Raw genomic sequence first — 21,699 nt, forward strand, 5'->3', positions numbered from 1 at the left:
GTTGTCTTTGTAGCATATTCAACTGAATATGGCTTGAAAAGGATTTGCAAATCATTGTATTCCGTTTATATTTACATCTAACACAATTTCCCAACTCATATGGAAACGGGGTTTGTATTTTGCACACATTATGAGGGACAAACTGTATGCAGTAACATATTGTGTCATTTCAACCTGGAACCGCCAAGTTGCTGGCATGGCCGCTCTACCAACCGAGCCATGCCGTCCCAGATAGACGTGGAACACTGTTTAGTGAGCAGAACACTCACCTTGGATGATGTTCTGTTTAGTGAGCAGAACACTCACCTTGGATGATGGCCAGAAGGATGACCACCACAAAAAAGAAAAAGGTGATGTCAAAAACGATACGCTCCACCTCCAACTCATCACCGGCGGGGTCCTCAAGCTCGTCACCGATGCCTCCGCCCGCGCGCACCCCCGCGTACATGTGGAACATGTAGCACTAGAACACAAGTACATGTGGAACATGTAGCACTAGAACACAAATACATGTGGAACATGTAGCACTAGAACACAAGTACATGTGGAACATGTAGCACTAGAACACAAATACATGTGGAACATGTAGCACTAGAACACAAGTACATGTGGAACATGTAGCACTAGAACACAAATACATGTGGAACATGTAGCAGTGGAACACAAGTACATGTGGAACATGTAGCAGTGGAACACAAGTACATGTGGAACATGTAGCAGTGGAACACAAGTACATGTGGAACATGTAGCACTAGAACACAAGTACATGTGGAACATGTAGCAGTGGAACACAAGTACATGTGGAACATGTAGCACTAGAACACAAGTACATGTGGAACATGTAGCAGTGGAACACCAGTACATGTGGAACATGTAGCAGTGGAGCACAAGTACATGTGGAACAAGTAGAAGTGGAACATGTAGAAGTGGAACACAGGGTGGCACACAGTTGCCTTAGAGCACAAAGTGGCATTATTGAGCGTCACAAGTGTCTGTACGTGTTAGTGTGGTGGTGGTGGTGGTACTCACAGTCAACATCAGTTAGTGTGGTGGTGGTGGTACTCACAGTCAACATCAGTTAGTGTGGTCTTGGTGGTACTCACAGTCAACATCAGTTAGTGTGGTGGTGGTCGTACTCACAGTCAACATCAGTTAGTGTGGTGGTGGTCGTACTCACAGTCAACATCAGTTAGTGTGGTGGTGGTGGTACTCACAGTCAACATCAGTTAGTGTGGTGGTGGTCGTACTCACAGTCAACATCAGTTAGTGTGGTGGTGGTGGTACTCACAGTCAACATCAGTTAGTGTGGTGGTGGTGGTACTCACAGTCAACATCAGTTAGTGTGGTGGTGGTGGTACTCACAGTCAACATCAGTTAGTGTGGTGGTGGTGGTACTCACAGTCAACATCAGTTAGTGTGGTGGTGGTCGTACTCACAGTCAACATCAGTTAGTGTGGTGGTGGTCGTACTCACAGTCAACATCAGTTAGTGTGGTGGTGGTCGTACTCACAGTCAACATCAGTTAGTGTGGTGGTGGTGGTACTCACAGTCAACATCAGTTAGTGTGGTGGTGGTGGTACTCACAGTCAACATCAGTTAGTGTGGTGGTGGTCGTACTCACAGTCAACATCAGTTAGTGTGGTGGTGGTCGTACTCACAGTCAACATCAGTTAGTGTGGTGGTGGTGGTACTCACAGTCAACATCAGTTAGTGTGGTGGTGGTGGTACTCACAGTCAACATCAGTTAGTGTGGTGGTGGTACTCACAGTCAACATCAGTTAGTGTGGTGGTGGTCGTACTCACAGTCAACATCAGTTAGTGTGGTGGTGGTGGTACTCACAGTCAACATCAGTTAGTGTGGTGGTGGTGGTACTCACAGTCAACATCAGTTAGTGTGGTGGTGGTCGTACTCACAGTCAACATCAGTTAGTGTGGTGGTGGTCGTACTCACAGTCAACATCAGTTAGTGTGGTGGTGGTCGTACTCACAGTCAACATCAGTTAGTGTGGTGGTGGTCGTACTCACAGTCAACATCAGTTAGTGTGGTGGTGGTGGTGGTACTCACAGTCAACATCAGTTAGTGTGGTGGTGGTCGTACTCACAGTCAACATCAGTTAGTGTGGTGGTGGTGGTACTCACAGTCAACATCAGTTAGTGTGGTGGTGGTGGTACTCACAGTCAACATCAGTTAGTGTGGTGGTGGTCGTACTCACAGTCAACATCAGTTAGTGTGGTGGTGGTCGTACTCACAGTCAACATCAGTTAGTGTGGTGGTGGTGGTACTCACAGTCAACATCAGTTAGTGTGGTGGTGGTCGTACTCACAGTCAACATCAGTTAGTGTGGTGGTGGTCGTACTCACAGTCAACATCAGTTAGTGTGGTGGTGGTCGTACTCACAGTCAACATCAGTTAGTGTGGTGGTGGTCGTACTCACAGTCAACATCAGTTAGTGTGGTGGTGGTGGTACTCACAGTCAACATCAGTTAGTGTGGTGGTGGTCGTACTCACAGTCAACATCAGTTAGTGTGGTGGTGGTGGTACTCACAGTCAACATCAGTTAGTGTGGTGGTGGTGGTACTCACAGTCAACATCAGTTAGTGTGGTGGTGGTACTCACAGTCAACATCAGTTAGTGTGGTGGTGGTCGTACTCACAGTCAACATCAGTTAGTGTGGTGGTGGTGGTACTCACAGTCAACATCAGTTAGTGTGGTGGTGGTGGTACTCACAGTCAACATCAGTTAGTGTGGTGGTGGTGGTACTCACAGTCAACATCAGTTAGTGTGGTGGTGGTGGTACTCACAGTCAACATCAGTTAGTGTGGTGGTGGTACTCACAGTCAACATCAGTTAGTGTGGTGGTGGTCGTACTCACAGTCAACATCAGTTAGTGTGGTGGTGGTGGTGGTACTCACAGTCAACATCAGTTAGTGTGGTCGTACTCACAGTCAACATCAGTTAGTGTGGTGGTACTCACAGTCAACATCAGTTAGTGTGGTGGTGGTGGTACTCACAGTCAACATCAGTTAGTGTGGTGGTGGTGGTACTCACAGTCAACATCAGTTAGTGTGGTGGTGGTGGTACTCACAGTCAACATCAGTTAGTGTGGTGGTGGTGGTACTCACAGTCAACATCAGTTAGTGTGGTGGTGGTCGTACTCACAGTCAACATCAGTTAGTGTGGTGGTGGTGGTACTCACAGTCAACATCAGTTAGTGTGGTGGTGGTTGTACTCACAGTCAACATCAGTTAGTGTGGTGGTGGTCGTTAGTGTGGTGGTGGTGGTACTCACAGTCAACATGTCGTTACACTTCATGTCTTGCACGTCCTTGTCGTCGCTCTTGTGGTAGAACTTGCGGAAGAAGTTGAAGGCCACCACGGTGTAGAGGTAGACCACCACTGCCAGAAGGCCCAGAGTCAGGACCAACTATAGGAGAGTACATGACTGAGTTAGTCTTGAAACAACAGCAAGTTCTGGTCTTTGTTTCAAAAAGCTGTTGACAGGAAGTCAGAACAATGACACAGCAAATGATTTGCCACTTGCCAAAGTTGAAAATGTTCTTAGTTTTAAGAACTATTCAGCTATTCTTAGTACTTGATTCATCTCAACGTGATTTCTCTGTTTCAGTTTAAAAATGTAAATTGAGAAAATAACTATTGAAATAAGATATTTTATTTTATTATTCTTCAAATAATTATGCAATTTGTTATTCTGATAGCCAGACTTGTATGTTTATTTCCATACTCGACGGTTTCAGCGACAACTGCTGCCTTGCTCAGAGGCTGTCCCGTGAAGTCACGTCTGGTCAGGCTATAAGACTAACAAGACATTTAGATTTTACTCACTTAGAAAATCTTGTTTGAACATTCTGCAGAATCTTGAGGATGCTTCATTTGAGAATTGCTAGTTGAGTAAAGCTTGTTTTCAGAAAGAAAAACTTATTTCTAGTCCTGCCAATTTCTAGATGCACAAATCTTAATTTAGGGTGTTTTATTAAGAAAAATGATCTGTCCACGCAGCTCGTTCATTTCACCAGTTTTTAGTATTTCCTTTGAGAATCTAGCCTTTATCTTAGCTCTTTTTTGCAGTGTACAGACCCTTTCCAAAAAAGTTGAATATCATGCATATCATCGCAGCCGCAATAAAAGTTCACCTCCAGGCAGCTACAACCCTAAACTAACACCCTTCCTGGATTGTTAATAATCAAATGTAAACAATCAAATGCAGATACTTTTTCTTATGCCTTATGATCTCTCTCTCTCTCTCTCTCTCTCTCTCTCTCTCTCTCTCTCTCTCTCTCTCTCTCTCTCTCTCTCTGATGACTGATGATAATAACCAAACCTACCCCCCCCCCCTCCACACCCCGGATTGTAAATAATGTCAATAATTCAATGTGATGATCTTGTGTGATGACTGTATTATGATGATAGTATATATCTGTATCATGAATCAATTTAAGTGCACCCTGACTTAAACAAGTGTAAAAACTTATTGGGGTGTTACCATTTCGTGGTCAATTGTATGGAATATGTACTTCACTGTGCAACCTAATAAAAGTCTCAATCAATCAATCAATGCAAAAGTGTATTTATTCCTATAATTCCATTCAAAATGTTAAACTTCCATAGATTATAGATTCAGGGCTCATGACTTCACGTATTTAGTTGTTCATTTGTACATCATTTGGGCCTCCAGCTCACAAAACAAAAAATGAGAATACTGTGAAGAAATCAGCCCAAATTTGACGGAGCATGAATGTTTGAAAGTGAATCACACACCACTTATGGACTCAACTCAAAGCACCTGCACAGCTTCTCATTCAACTGCTTGACTTTGGTTCAATGGTCTCAGTTCACATCAATATGATGAAGACTGCAGACTTGACAACTGGCCAGAAGACCACCATTGAGACCCTCCATGTGATGTACGTTCCTAGCTAAGGAGGTTCACAGAGTGTTGTGTCCAAGCATATCAATGGAAGGGCAAAACGTGGCAGGAGAAGATGCACCAGCAGAAGAATGACTGTGAGCTTCTGCTGAAGATCAACCAGAGAACATTCATCAATCTGCCAGAGAAGTAAATGAGGATTTCTTCACAGTATTCTAATTGTTTTGAAATCCTGTTTTTGTGGGTTTTGTGAGCTGGAGGCCCAAATGATGGACAAATAAACATCTAAATACTTCAAATCCTTAAAGTTGTGGGCCCTGAATCTATAATCTATGCAAGTTTAACCTTTTGAATGGAATTATGGAAATAAATACACTTTTGCATGATATTCTAATTTGTTGGAAAGGGTCTGTACAAAGGAGGGGAGACTAAAGTACACACACACACACACACACACACACACACACACACACACACACACACACACACACACCTGTTTGCCATTGTGTGTGACAGAGGAGAGGATGGTGCGAAGGGTCTTGAAGCCCATGGCGATGTCCAAGAGGTGGGTGGCGAAGAAGAAGTTGTTAAAGTGGCCCAGAAACGACATGAGCGTGTACCAGGCCAGGTACAGGAAAGACTGCGGCCACACACACACACACACACACACACACACACACACACACACACACACACACACACACACACACACACACACACACACACACACACACACACACACACACACACACACACAGACAGACAGACAGAAAGAGATGAGCAGACTGCAGGGTGTATTGTTGTAGATAAGGTGAAATTCGGGCCATCAAGTGGCGCAGCATGCAGATCTGCATCCAACATGTAAGAGCATTGAAAGAAAGGAGGTAAAACATGACAAATGATGTACGCCCGGTCCTTGTCATCCGTTAAGGTGCAGTGCAGGAAGTGTGTGTTGGCTCAGGACCAGGTTGTCCGCAGGGGAAGAAACATTGGGAGTATTCTGCCAGCTGGACTTACGTTGTCGGTGAGAACCACCCCCAGTTTCCAGACTTGGTATTTGATGTCCATGGAGCTGAATCTGAAATAATCCATCAAATCATGACTAGAGGACTCAGCTTTATGTGCTAGAGTCTACAGCAGGTTCTTCATAGCAACACTGTGCTAGTCCAGCAGCAAGAAGCTGAAGTGTCTCAGAAAGCTGAAGATTCTCTACATTCAAGCTAACATTGACTGTACTCACAGATTGATCCAGGCAGAGTCTTTCCTCAACCTGTTCCTCCCTGTTCCTTCAGAGCTGAAGTCCAATGATGCCTGGTCCAAGCCCAGAAGCTCACTGATCTTCTCACGACCGTAAAACTCTCCGTACTTATCCATCACCTGCAGGGAGGATGGTAGAGCTGACATCTATGTGGCAACAACAGCATACAGAGCTACCACAAATTAAGAGTGTTCTTAGATGTTCAAAGAACTCCGGCTTGTTAGTGATTACCAAAGCCCAAAAAAAGTCTGCAGGCTTCAGAGTGTTTTCTATTGGGGCTCCAGTACTCTGGAATGTTCTGTTAGAGATGCTACCTCAGTAAATGCATTTAAGTCCCATCTTAAAACTCTAGCCTTTAAATAGACCCCCCTTTTAGACCAGTTGATCTGCCCTCTCTCTTTTCTGTTCTGCCCCCTTCTCCTGCGTGGAGAGGTTATCAGGTGACCACAGATTAACCTCCATGGATGATGCGCTAGCTGTTCAGAGTCAGGACCCAGGATGGACCCCGACTGTTCAAAGTAGGGGTCCAACAAGGAGAAACCTTGCGGCTCCTTCCAAGGTTTCTCCTTGTTCCCAGTGGGTTCAGTTTTTTCTTGCTCTGATGTGGGATCTGAGCAGAGACTGTGGTTGTGGCTTGTGCAGCCCTTTGAGACGTCTGTGATTAAGTGCTATATATTTGATTTCAGCTGATTGTTGGGCTTTAGGTTGCAAGCATAAATTGTCTTTACGCGCATCTCACTCTTAGTTAGTCCAGCAAATGTCAGAGTGGACCTCAGAAGACCCACTAAAAGATCTGCTCTCCCTCGCTAGGGTTAGCTTTAAGATAGAGAGCGACAGAAGTTGGTTTTCCAAGCACGGGTAGGAACAAGATGAATAACTGTGCTGAGAAGAGGAAGCCGATGAATTGAAGTGAAGAAAGAAATCATCAAGTTCATGAGCGAGAGTGTAGCCAGCATCACTGCTATCCTGCACCATACTGTGAAGAAGAAGGTTCAAATCATATCTCAACGCTGGACATCTAGCCAAGCTGCTGATGGTGTGTTTGACAGAGAAGCAGCTGGAAGGAGAAAGCGTAGAAGTTATTCCATTCTTGTATACACTATCATCACAACTGAGTTTCCTCTCTTGAGAAGACATGTCACATGTTCAGATTGTGATTGATCCAAACAACAATTAGGAGAGGCTGATTTGAGATGCAAGTGTTTGGAGTTAAGAGCTCCTTCACAGAACTAATGAAGCCTGTAAGCTGACTGAACCATGTTGGGTCTCACCAAGCTTTAGAAACACTTCAAGCTGTGTTATTATGATGTTGTCTGCTTTATTATTTACATTTATTAGTAGTATTATTTACATTTAGGCTATTTGTGTTAAAACTGCTGTGATGGCACATTCTCATTTTGGCCCTTGGATGCAAAATGTTTGGGCACCCATCAAAGTTCCTCTTCAGTTTTCATGGGTCTGAGCCTTCCTTGGACCACATGTGAGCTCCACCAGGCGTGTCTCGCCACACCAGCATCACACCTGACACCTTTTATTGTAATAATCAAATAGCAGCAGTCATTGCCATTATAATATTTTCTAATATAAATGATGACAATGAATATAAAACATCATCTTGTTTTTCACGTTGAATGTCTGGGTGCACCCCTTGAAACATTCACATTTAGCACAATGAGATGTGTGCTGTTAGCACAAGCATGAGATAATGTCAAATACATCTCTGCAGAGGGTTTTTTAATGAGCGTTTATGTCATCTACCACGATCAGCACTTTATGATTCATATCTATGAAATAACATTAATAAAACATGCCACTAAAATAAGTTCCATTGTAATTGGAGAGTGAGGGTGTACAGTACTAGTACATATATAATGTAGTAACAGACACCTTCATAACAATATGTAATATGTACAATATACACACTGCAAGTATATATATAATGTATAATGTAAGAGACACCTTCATAACAATATGTAATATGTACAACATACACACTGCAAGTATATATATAATGTAGTAACAGACACCTTCATAACAAGCCATTTGTCTTCAGCCTGTGGGTGGTTTACCTTTCTCTTCACAAATTTATCCCAGTAGTTACTTGGGAAGGACCTGCAAGGACAAATGCAGATATCAAATGCAACATTAGGTGTCATGAGGAGTTAGTACTAAAGAGGTTGTATGATATTTGAGGTGTGTCATGAGGAGTAATGAGGTTGTATGATATTTGAGGTGTGTCATGAGGAGTAATGAGGTTGTATGATATTTGAGGTGTGCTGACAAACGTACGCAGTGTTAATGACCAGTCTATCCCACTGGCCTCGGAAGTGGTCGTCGGGGGGCTGCTGCGTCACATACAAGCCATCAAACTCCAGTCTGCGGGCAACTTCCTTCTCCCGCTTGAAGACCACCAGCGGCACCTGCCACACACACTTGTGTTCAAGCCACACACACTTGTGTTCAAGCCACACCTGCTGTTTGTGCACACCTTGAGGCAGTAGTATCCCATCATGCAACAGAAGGAGAAGAGGGTGTGCAACACAGCCAGGAGGTGAAGACACGCCTCCATGTAGCCGCCGCTTCCTTCCAGGACTAAGGGAACCTGGCCTGCCGAGTCAAGCCACGCCTCCATTCGCTGTCCCGGTGATGCCACCTGGGGAGAGGAGAGAAGATGGCAGTGCGCCTCACATTACTGGACTCCCCAAAATGAGAGTGCAGCATGGAATGTGGTTCTACAATAAACAAGATGGATCCATTTGCAGGACTTCAATTTGAACTTTTTAAGGTCAAGGCGAGGGCTGCTTTAAAGGAGGGCTCATATTTTACAGCACTAAGGCAAACATTCTTTTCTTTCAAGGCAGGGGCTCCAAAACATGCATACATATATATATATATATATATATATATATATATATATATATATATATATATATATTAGAGATGCGCGGATAGGCAATTATTTCATCCGCAACCGCATCAGAAAGTCGTCAACCATCCGCCATCCACCCGAGCTAACATTTGATCAGAACTGCATCCGCCCGTTGTTATATATCTAATATAGACGATGCAAGGCATTAGTGAGGTTATAAAGCTTTTGCCTGTTAAAGAAAGGAGACTGATCCAATGCAGCACAGACATTTGCGTGCCACGCTGTCACGACCCAGACGCACACCAGTGCGCAATCATATGGGAGCCACGCTGAGCGCACCTCCAAGCGCGTCTCGCTGCCGGCGACGGCCGGGTATGGGCCCGACGCTCCAGCGCCATCCATTTTCAGGGCTAGTTGATTCGGCAGGTGGGTTGTTACACACTCCTTAGCGGGTTCCGACTTCCATGGCCACCGTCCTGCTGTCTATATCAACCAGGGTGAGCCCCACCCCTTTCGTGAGCGCACTGCGCGCGGAGTGACCCCTGTTACGCGCCCCCGGCCACAGGGGTGGCGGGCAGGTAAGCTGCGCGGGCGGAGCGCGCGGAGTGACCCCTGTTACGAGCCCCCGGCCACGGGGGTGTCGGGCAGGTAAGCTGCTTACCTGCTGCGCGTGACGCCGGCCGCGGCGAAGGCGGACGAGGCGGGGTGTCGGTGCGGTGGACGCGGTGGTGACCCTGGACGTGCGTCGGGCCCTTCTCGCGGATCGCCTCAGCTACGGCTCCCGGTGGGGCCCTCTCGGGGGAAGGGGCCTCGGTCCCGGACCCCGGCGAGGCGTCCCTTCTCCGCTCCGTAAAAGTGTCCATCTCTTTTTTTTTTTTTTCTTCTGTTGTGGCATATGCTGCAGGTGCCTGCTCGTTTTTCGTATGTGGGTAACAACATTTAACTATGTATATATATTTACCAATTGGTTTAACTGCCACCCGCCTGAATCTATTTAAAATCTAATTTTTTTTTATTTCATCCGCCCGATCCGCGGATAATCCACGGACTCCGCGGTTGTGCCCGCAAACCGCGCATCTCTAATATATATATATATATATATATATATATATATATATATATATATATATATATATATATATATACATACAGTGGTGGTCAAAAGTGTACATAGACTTGTAAAGAATATCATGTCATGGCTGTCTTGACTTTACAATCATTTCTTATTGTTTTGTGATGTAGTGATTGGAGCACATACTTGTTGCTCACAAAAAACATTCATGAAGTTTGCTTCTTTTATGAATTTATTATGAAAATGTGAGGGTGAAAAGTATACATACAGCAATGTTAATATTTGCTTACATGTCCCTTGGCAAGTTGACCTGCAATAAGGCGCTTTTGGTAGCCATCCACAAGCTTCTGTTGTAACGTTTGACCAGCAGAATGTATCATATAGTGTTTGACCTAACTTGTAGTAAACTTCAGTCAAGTTGTGTATAAAGGAATATATAAAACGCCATGCAATTTTCATTCCATTATCATGTTGAAAAAAGTCAACAAATCCTGGTGTGTTACACGTGGTTGTTGACAGTAAGGAATCCAAATAAACAAGCAGGATACATCCCATAAACAACATTGAGTTTGGACTCATTTAGCACTCCTAAGTTGTTGCTACAACAGCCTGTAATTGTTCCTCTTTTCATTCCTTCCTTACTGGGCCTTTTGCTTCAATTGCAGCCTTGCATTTGTGGCATTTTAATCTCATTTGGTGACACACTGACCTTGTAGAAGAGCAGGAAGAAGTTGATTGCGAAAGTGACAAAGAGGGCCAGCAGGCGCGTTTTGTAGAAAGTTCTGGCAAAGTAATTCTGGAAGAAAATGAAAGCACATTTCTCCCTGTCTAATAATCATAATAAGAAGGTCTGGGCTAGAAGAATTGTATCTCACCAGCAGGCTCTTGTGATGAGTGCTTATCGTCTCGCCGAGGGCCGAATGCTGACTTCCTGTTTCCTGTGATTTATTACAGCATCTCTTGGCCCTCCATTCAGCCTCGGTGTCCTCACATGGCGTCCCTCTGAGCGCACATTTGAACAAGGTCATATCATCACCATGCCTCTGAAGAACATTCAAGGTTTCTTCCTAGAAAATAGTCAAAGAAGAAGGAATGACTCACTTTTCTGATTCAGGCGTCTCGTCGTCAGCTTTTTCCTCCTCCGACATGCCGGCCTTAGGATGGCAACATTGGGAGAAAACACATGTCATCTATTTCTTAGAGTAGTCAGTGTACAACTCCTGTAGACTCAATGTTCACAGAAAATGAGTCAACACACCGCTAATGTCACCTAAAGAGCCTTAAGAGCCTAAAGAGCCTTAAGAGCCTAAAGAGCCTTAAGAGCCGGCACCACAAGTGTGCACCAAGAATGGTTCAGGATGCATGAGTGGTGCCACCACTGGAAAGTCGCGGTTCTTTGAGGTAAACAGTAATTCATGTTCTGTACTTAAAGGAGAACCGCACATTTTTTGCAATATTGAAAGACATGACGATGGATGTATTTGTTTTTGCATTCTAAATATTAAATAAATGTCATCAAAAGTTTGCTTCCAACGGAACATTTTGGACTTGCGCAATTCTGCCTACAAAGCCCTTAAAAAACATCCAAACACCTCCATTAAGGTTTTTATATACATGATGTCATGTAGTAACATTCATAATAACATGTAATATATACATGATGTAAGTATATATGTCATGTAGTAACATTCATAATAACATGTAATATATACATGATGTAAGTATATATGTCATGTAGTAACATTCAATAATAACATGTAATATATACATGATGTAAGTATATATGTCATGTAGTAACATTCATAATAACATGTAATATATACATGATGTAAGTATATATGTCATGTAGTAACATTCATAATAACATGTAATATATACATGATGTAAGTATATGTCATGTAGTAACATTCATAATAACATGTAATATATACATGATGTAAGTATATATGTCATGTAGTAACATTCATAATAACATGTAATATATACATGATGTAAGTATATATGTCATGTAGTAACATTCATAATAACATGTCATATATACATGATGTAAGTATATATGTCATGTAGTAACATTCATAATAACATGTAATATATACATGATGTAAGTATATATGTCATGTAGTAACATTCATAATAACATGTAATATATACATGATGTAAGAATATATGTAGTATCTAGTAACATTCATAATAACATGTAACATATACATGATGTAAGTATATAAGTCATGTAGTAACATTCATAATAACATGTAATATATACATGATGTAAGTATATATGTCATGTAGTAACATGCATAATAACATGTAATATATACATGATGTAAGTATATATGTCATGTAGTAACATTCATTATAACATGTCATATATACATGATGTAAGTATATATGTCATGTAGCAACATTCATAATAACATGTAATATATACATGATGTAAGTATATATGTCATGTAGTAACATTCATAATAACATGTAATATATACATGATGTAAGTATATATGTCATGTAGTAACATTCATAATAACATGTAATATATACCTGATTTAAGTATATATGTCATGTAGTAACATTCATAATAACATGTAATATATACATGATTTAAGTATATATGTCATGTAGTAACATTCATAATAACATGTAATATATACATGATGTAAGTATATATGTCATGTAGTAACATTCATAATAACATGTAATATATACATGATGTAAGTATATATGTCATGTAGTAACATTCATAATAACATGTAATATATACATGATGTAAGTATATATGTCATGTAGTAACATTCATAATAACATGTAATATATACATGATGTAAGTATATATGTCATGTAGTAACATTCATAATAACATGTAATATATACATGATGTAAGTATATATGTCATGTAGTAACATTCATAATAACATGTAATATATACATGATGTAAGTATATATGTCATGTAGTAACATTCATAATAACATGTAATATATACATGATGTAAGTATATATGTCATGTAGTAACATTCATAATAACATGTAATATATACATGATGTAAGTATATATGTCATGTAGTAACATTCATAATAACATGTAATATATACATGATGTAAGTATATATGTCATGTAGTAACATTCATAATAACATGTAATATATACATGATGTAAGTATATATGTCATGTAGTAACATTTAGTAAAATAAATATTAATAACACAGAAATGACAATGAGCATTATTACACTACAAATGGATCAATGCAAATACAAATATCACTATTGATAATGAATAATAACAATAATGACCTCTATTATCAACAATACAATTGTTCAAATGCAACAATACATATATGTCATGATAGCTAGAGATACAAAAGAAAGCAGATCATTGGAAAGGAAAGTGTTGTATAAAAAAATTTTCAAGGTAAAATTTTTTTTTAAAGGTTAAAATGATTTTCAAGGTAAAAAATGATTTTCAAGGTAAAAAAAAATTTAAGCTAAAAAAAAATTTTCAAGGTAAAAATTTTTTTTCAAGGTAAAAAATTATTTTCAAGGTAAAAAAAAATTTTGAAGGTAAAATTTTTTTTTCAAGGTTAAAAATGATTTTCAAGGTAAAAAATGATTTTCGAGGTAAAAAATGATTTATGAGGTAAAACAATTTTTTAAAGGTAAAAAAAAATTTTCAAGGTAAAATTTTTTATTCAAGGTTAAAAATGATTTTCAAGGTAAAAAATGATTTTCAAGGTAAAAAAATGTTTTCAAGGTAAAAAAAAATTTTACGGGTAAAAAAAATTTTTGAAGGTAAAATTTTTTTCAAGGTTAAAAATGATTTTCAGGTGAAAAATGATTTTCAAGGTGAAAAATGATTTTCACTGCGATGAGGTGGCGACTTGTCCAGGGTGTACCCCGCCTTCCGCCCGATTGTAGCTGAGATAGGCTCCAGCGCCCCCGCGACCCCAAAGGGAAGAAGCGGTAGGAAATGGATGGATGGAAAATGATTTTCAAGGTATTAAAAATTTTTCAAGGTAATTTTTTTTTTTCAAGGTTAAAAATGATTTTCAAGGTAAAAAAAATGATTTTCAAGGTAAAAAAAACATTTTTCAAGGTAAAAAACATTTTTGAAGGTAAAAAAAATTTTATGGTTAAAAAAAATTTTTCAAGGTAAAATTTTTTTTTCAAGGTAAAAAATGATTTTCAAGGTAAAAAATGATTTTCTAGGTAAAAAAAATTTTCAAGGTAAAAAAAAATTTTCAAGGTAATTTTTTTTTTTCAATGTAAAAAATGATTTTCAAGGTAAATAATGATTTTCTAGGTAAAAAAAAATTTTAAAGTAAAAACATTTTTTCAAGGTTAAAAATGATTTTCAAGGTAAAATTTTTTTTCAAGGTTAAAAATGTCTTTCAAGGTAAAAAATGATTTTCAAGGTATTTTTGTGACTTACTTGTTTGGGGGTTAAGAGAACATTTGAAATGTTATTGATTGTATTTCTGGCAACTGTATATTTTTAAAAATTCAATAAATATATATATTAAAAAAATAATACTATATATATATATATATATATATATATATATATATATATATATATATATATATATATATATATATATATAGGTATATATATATATATATATATATACGGTGTCCTGAACAGATTGACATTATTTTTGATGGGAAAATTTGATTTGTGTTTAGTACAATTGTGTCTTTGTGTGACCTTTGACAACAACAACGGAGATACGGCAATAAAAAAGCCTGCTCTTGTTGGGTAACATCAAGCTCTTTGTTGACATTAACAGTAAAGCCAATCAGCAAAGAAATATTTTGTACTTCCAAGAAGACTTACCGTCCCCTCAGAGCAAGCAGCGGCGGTGGCCACCAAGGAGTGACTCAGACTGTCTTGCATGGCCAGTCTGTATTGACCTCCATCCTTTCTCACTTGGAGGCCGAATACGTCCGACAGCACATCCGTCTCCCTGGCGGAGGTCACAGCTGCCGCCTGCCCACTTTGTCTCCGCAGGGCCGAGTGTCTCCTCACTGCGCTGGTTGCCTCTGCCACCTCATCAAGGGTGGGCTCCACAAGACCACCCAGCAGGTCAGCCAGGGTCACGCTCTTGGCTCCTTCTACCAGGCCGCCGTCAAGCAAGGCCACGTAGAGCAGGTGCAGGACGCTGCTAGCGACGAGGCCGCCGCAGCGCAGCACAGCCGTCAGCAGGACTCTGAGGAGGCCGGCGACATCTTTCACGCTCATTTTTGTGACAGCCCTCAGCTTTTTGACAGAAAGTAGAGACATGACCCACATCTCATTCTCTTCCTCCTCTCCAGCATGCCGCTCTCCGCCGTCAGAGCCAGAGATCTGTGCTGCCAGCTGCATCTCGAAGATGGTGTCCTCACAGAAGTTGACAAACATCTCCATTTTCTCCTTTTCTCCGCCTTGGTTGACCACGTCGAAAATGAACTGCCGCTTGGACTCCTTGACCTGCGGCTTCTCCCACTGCGTGCGGCTGGACTGGCTGATCTCAAAGTAGACCCTCTCCATGCGCTTCCCGCTGCCAAGGATCTCGATGCGGCCCAAGTGGGGCTGGAAGTAAGTCAAGACGGACTGGGCCAGCTCCAGGAACGCCCTCAGCCTTAAATCCTTGGGCATGTGTTCGGACAAATTAGTGAGCAGAACGGCGACGCTGAAGCCGATGTCTTTGGCGGGCTCGTGGAAGCGATCCACAAAAGCCTGGTAATCCAGGACTTCCCTATCGTCGGTCTCGATGCAGGAGAGGAGGAACTGGGTCTCGGCTTGTGAGAACTGCTTGGAACTCTCCATGGCTTTCTGGAAGTCCTTCCTCGTGACGCATCCCTCGCCATCGGGGTCGTACTCTCGGAAGATGTCGGAGGACGTCAGGTCTTTGAGTTTGAGGAACGTGTCAAAAAACTTGAGGATCATTTCCACATTGCTGGAGGATTCCACCAGCATGTCCACCATCTGTTTACCGATGGTTCCATTGACCACGTTGCCTGGAGGGGAAGTGAAAACATTCTCTAACATTCACTCACGGGTGCTTGCAAAGAAAGGCTGACCTTCTAGCATGGAGAGCAAGAACACAACCATGTCTTTTTGTAAGTCCATCAGCTCCTTGAGGAGATCAATCTGCCTTGAGTCCTGCAAAGATAAACAACTGGAGCCATCCTGCAAACCCTAACATTTCAAAAGTTCCATATTATAATACTTTTCATCATGCACTAAATAGTAGAAATGTCCATAATCATTATCACCTTGATAATGCAATTTAAAGCATTTGAAAGTCTTCTTTGTTGATCAGATCTAACATATTGGATTGAAGTGTGTATATATATATATATATATATATATATATATATATATATACGTATATGTTCAATGACACACATGTAAGAGGGATGTGTGCTATGGCTATGAGTTGTTTTTTCCCTTGGCCTCAGTTTGGACCCCCTCTCCAGGGGCCCAGGCTTAGACCGATTCCAGCCCCCCACCACCACCATTGTTTACCTGTATCTCACCTTTTTTGTAAGGGGCGCCGGAAGTTGGCAGATCCGTCAGCAATCCCGTTCTGTCTCCCTGTAATGTTTGATCCTGTTCTGTCTCCCTGTAATGTTTGATCCTGTTCTGTCTCCCTGTAATGTTTGATCCTGTTCTGTCTCCATGTAATGTTTGATCCTGTTCTGTCTCCCTGTAATGTTTGTCTGATCTTGAATTGGATTGTGCTGAAAATTGTAATTCCCTTCGGGGATTAATAAAGTATTTCTGATTCTGATTCTGAACAGCATGGATTGACTCAATGACATGGAACAGCATGGTTTGATCCACAGTGTGTTTGTGCATAATGTGATATAAATACACGCACCCTCAAAATGTCAATTCCACTGATTTATTAACAAAACTGTTCCACATGAATATAAGGATAATAAATGAAAGGAAACTATTTTGTTTGTTTCACAACACCTCAGTCACCTTTCATTAGCACATCTAGCCTTAGAACTTAGAACCCTTTTTCCATTACGCATGCACCTCCTGGTACCCTAGCACCTCCAAAACCCTCAAATCTAGACTCCAAACATCCCAGAACAAGCTAGTCAGATTACTTCTAGACCTCCACACCTCACTCCTACCCACTTCTCCAAAGTGGGCTGGCTCAGGGTGGAGGACAGAGTAAAACAACTTGCACTGAGCCTGGTCTATAAAATCCACTACACCTCCCTGATACCCAAGTACATGTCAAACTACTTCCTTAACGTAAATGAGCGCCATAACCACAACACCAGGGGGAGCTCCACTAACCACGTTAAACCCAGATTCCCATCTAACAAAGGTCTTAACTCATTCTCTTTCTATGCCACATCAATGTGGAATGCACTCCCAACAGGTATAAAAGAAAGTGCATCTCTATCCTCCTTTAAAACCGCAATAAAAGTTCACCTCCAGGCAGCTACAACCCTAAACTAACACCCTCCCCGGATTGTTAATAATCAAATGTAAATAATCAAATGCAGATATTTTTCTTATGCCTTCTGATCTCTCTCTCTCTCTCTCTCTCTCTCTCTCTCTCTCTCTCTCTCTCTCTCTCTCTCTCTCTCTCTCTCTCTCTCTCTCTCTCTCTCTCTCTCTCTCTCTCTCTCTCTCTCTCTGTCTCTCTTGTGTGATGACTGTATTATGATGATAGTATATCTGATAGTATATATCTGTATCATGAATCAATTTAAGTGGACCCCGACTTAAAGAAGTGTAAAAACTTATTGGGGTGTTACCATTTAGTGGTCAATTGCACAGAATATGTACTTCACTGTGCAATCTACTAATAAAAGTCTCAATCAATCAATCAATCAAAGGCTATGATCTAACATCTAGCCTTAGAACTGTGGCTATGACCTAACATCTAGCCTTAGAACTGTGGCTATGATCTAACATCTAGCATTAGAACTGTGGCTATGATCTAACATCTAGCATTAGAACTGTGGCTATGATCTAACATCTAGCCTTAGAACTGTGGCTATGATCTAACATCTCGCCTTAGAACTGTGGCTATGATCTAACATCTAGCATTAGAACTGTGGCTATGATCTAACATCTAGCATTAGAACTGTGGCTATGATCTAACATCTAGCATTAGAACTGTGGCAATGATCTAACATCTCGCCTTAGAACTGTGGCTATGATCTAACATCTAGCCTTAAAACTGTGGCTATGATCTAACATCTAGCATTAGAACTGTGGCTATGATCTAACATCTAGCATTAGAACTGTGGCTATGATCTAACATCTAGCATTAGAACTGTGGCTATGATCTAACATCTAGCATTAGAACTGTGGCAATGATCTAACATCTCGCCTTAGAACTGTGGCTATGATCTAACATCTAGCCTTAGAACTGTGGCTATGATCTAACACTAGCCTTAGAACTGTGGCTATGATCTAACATCTAGCCTTAGAACTGTGGCTATGATCTAACATCTAGCATTAGAACTGTGGCTATGATCTAACATCTAGCAATAGAACTGTGACTATGATCTAACATCTAGCATTAGAACTGTGGCTATGATCTAACATCCATCCATTTTTAGTTGAGGAAAGTTCTTAACATTATAATTTATCATTGATAAAAACTGTCTTTTTTCCTTTCATAACTGGTAATAACTGTCTGTAATGAACATGTCATCTAGCGCTGGTCTAGCATGTACCAAAAGTTTAGAAAACAAAACTTTAGCTAACGCTAGTTAACTTGTAGGGCTAGTAATCTCTGTGGCTTATCTTACATATGACTCCAGAGAGCTGACTCTCCATCCATCCATTTTCTACTGCTTGTCCCTTTCAGGGTCGCGGGGGGTGCTGGAGCCTATCTCAGCTGCATTAGGGCGGAAGGCGGGGTACACCCTGGACAAGTCACCACCTCATGGCAGGAGAGCCGACTCTCCCATTGTGACAAGCTGGATTTCCTTGTTGCGTACTTTGCAGCAGGCTACAGGTGGATTTGGTGCAGGTTTTATCCAAAGTTTGTACTTGAAAAGGACAAGATGACGGAGCGATGCACCACTGTCCTCTAGGGGGCGACACAACATGGCAACAACCTAATGTAAGGGCTCGTGCAAAGCCAACAGATCAAGCGTGTAGCTTTCATTTTTAAAGAAACCTATTTAATTTGTTTCTATTTTATAATTAGTCTATTGAGTCAGACTGCTGAGAAATATGATGAACATTTCCAAGAACTTCAACCCCAAAACTCCAGCATTTTTCAAACCTTGAAAACACAACATTCAAATCCAAGCATTTTCAAGGTTTTTGAGCCCCCGCACCAACGCTGATGTATGAATAGATGTACCTTGGACTTCTTTCTGCTCCTTTTCGTTCATGATTCATTTTCAATGTTAAATGCTTTTTTGAACAATGCTGTCCTCTGTGAAGTGGTAGGCTTATCTACCAAGGGGCAGGTCATAGAACTTATCTACCAAGGTGCAGGTCATAGAACTTATCTACCAAGGGGCAGGTCATAGAACTCATCTACCAAGGGGCAGGTCATAGACCTTATCTACCAAGGTGCAGGTCATAGAACTTATCTACCAAGGTGCAGGTCATAGAACTTATCTACCAAGGGGCAGGTCATAGACCTTATCTACCAAGGGGCAGGTCATAGAACTTATCCACCAAGGTGCAGGTCATAGAACTTATCTACCAAGGGGCAGGTCATAGAACTCATCTACCAAGGGGCAGGTCATAGACCTTATCTACCAAGGTGCAGGTCATAGAACTTATCTACCAAGGGGCAGGTCATAGAACTTATCTACCAAGGTGCAGGTCATAGAACTTATCTACCAAGGGGAAGGTCATAGAACTTATCTACCAAGGTGCAGGTCATAGAACTTATCTACCAAGGCAGGTCATAGAACTTATTTACCAAGGTGCAGGTCATAGAACTTATCTACCAAGGTGCAGGTCATAGACCTTATCTACCAAGGGGCAGGTCATAAACCTTAACTACCAAAGGGCAGGTCATAGGACTTATCTACCAAGGTGCAGGTCATAGAACTTATCTACCAAGGGGCAGGTCATAGAACTTATCTACCAAGGGGCAGGTCATAGAACTTATCTACCAAGGGGCAAGTCATAGAACTTTAAAATGAGTGTTTTTGTGCCTCCTCTCTCAAAAGTGGAGCAAAGGATCAGATGAAGCTGACAAACATGACTTTTACATAGCAGGAGACCTTTAGACGTACAGAGTTGCAGAAGCAATGTCACCTACCTGTGAGAGCTTCATCTGCATGTGAGCAAAGACGTGAAGGAAGCCCACCACGGCGTCCCACAGGCGACTGTGAGCCAGACTCTGCTGGTTTCCACTGCACGGTCCCTGCAAGTCACCATGTGAGGAATGACTTCCTGGACACCAAGAAGCCTTGAAGAAAGTCCCACCTGTATGTACTCCGTGAGCGTGTTGAACACCTGCTTGGACACTCTGATGGCCTTGGAAAAGTTGCGTTGGCCTTGAGCGTCGATGGCGTCCTTGCCAGAGTAGAACCAGTAGAAGTCGCTGATGGACTCCTGAAGAGAAGGACATGAAGTGTTTTCTCCCAGCAAACTGCTGGTTGTTGAGTTGGAGTCTCACCTGGATTCTCAGCAGGTAATCCACGGTGGAAATGATCATGTTGACAGTGGTGTTGTTGCCGCTCTGTGTTCGCAAGTAGTTCTGGAAATCTAAAACACATAATTGCTTTTATGTGAAAAAAGTCCACAAAGGTGTTAAATCAGGGGTGTCCAAACTTTTTCTCCCCAGGCCTTCATACACAAATAACCCAGCAACATTTTCAACGCTTTCTTTATTAAATAACATCAAACGTAAGTCAAGTTATGACCATCCATCCATCCATTTGCTACTGCTTGTCCCTCTCTGGGTCGCGAGTGTGCTGGAGCCTATCCCAGCTACATTTGGGCAGAAGGTGAGATACAACACCTTCACCCTAGTTATGTGTTTATAGATTATAGAGTAGGGGTTCCTAACCTTTTTGACCTCGGGGCCCAACTTTTCCACTACAGGGGGGCCCGGGGCCCACTCACTCAAATAATAACACAGAATTAGTCATCTTACTCTTGATTTTAGTCGTATGCAAGCTGTGCTAAATGTCACAGGCTGGGAAAATAAGAAGCTCTATTCCGTAAATGGCCCCCGGGCCTCACTTTGGACACCCCGCATAATATATACAACAATGATACAATAATATATATATACAACAATAATACAATAATATATATACAACAATAATACAATAATATATATATTCAACAATAATACAATAATATACATACAACAATAATACAATAATATATATATATACAACAAAAATACAATAATTTATATACAACAATAAAATCCTGTGAGTCAATTGTAAAAGTGCTAAGAGTTGATTAAAGTGGTAGAGAGTGTGGGAGAAGCAATCACCTGTGTTGTGTCCTTCCTACCTGTGTTGTGTCTTTCCTACCTGTGTTGTGTCTTTCCTACCTGTGTTGTGTCCTTCCTACCTGTGTTGTGTCCTTCCTACCTGTGTTGTGTCTTTCCTACCTGTGTTGTGTCCTTCTTACCTGTGTTGTGTCCTTCCTACCTGTGTTGTGTCTTTCCTACC

General features: G+C 41.3%; 1 protein-coding gene across 1 annotated transcript in view; it reads right to left on the reverse strand.

Moving 5' to 3' along the window:
• The window catches only part of LOC133577041 (ryanodine receptor 2-like), a 194,230-nt gene that overhangs the window by 14,333 nt on the left and 158,198 nt on the right, over positions 1–21,699 (reverse strand). The window contains exons 85-100 of the mRNA XM_061930583.2: positions 20,688–20,776; positions 20,495–20,623; positions 20,328–20,432; positions 16,138–16,219; positions 14,912–16,074; positions 11,186–11,238; positions 10,960–11,086; positions 10,794–10,880; positions 8,632–8,796; positions 8,433–8,563; positions 8,213–8,255; positions 6,126–6,262; positions 5,903–5,963; positions 5,379–5,525; positions 3,290–3,424; positions 307–463 (exon numbers count right to left, since the gene is read on the reverse strand). Of these exons, the coding sequence (XP_061786567.1) occupies positions 307–463; positions 3,290–3,424; positions 5,379–5,525; positions 5,903–5,963; positions 6,126–6,262; positions 8,213–8,255; positions 8,433–8,563; positions 8,632–8,796; positions 10,794–10,880; positions 10,960–11,086; positions 11,186–11,238; positions 14,912–16,074; positions 16,138–16,219; positions 20,328–20,432; positions 20,495–20,623; positions 20,688–20,776 (2,811 nt within the window). The remainder of the gene's footprint in view (positions 1–306; positions 464–3,289; positions 3,425–5,378; positions 5,526–5,902; positions 5,964–6,125; positions 6,263–8,212; positions 8,256–8,432; positions 8,564–8,631; positions 8,797–10,793; positions 10,881–10,959; positions 11,087–11,185; positions 11,239–14,911; positions 16,075–16,137; positions 16,220–20,327; positions 20,433–20,494; positions 20,624–20,687; positions 20,777–21,699) is intronic.

Source organism: Nerophis lumbriciformis, linkage group LG02 (genome assembly GCF_033978685.3).
Source record: "Nerophis lumbriciformis linkage group LG02, RoL_Nlum_v2.1, whole genome shotgun sequence".
NCBI lineage: Eukaryota > Metazoa > Chordata > Actinopteri > Syngnathiformes > Syngnathidae > Nerophis > Nerophis lumbriciformis.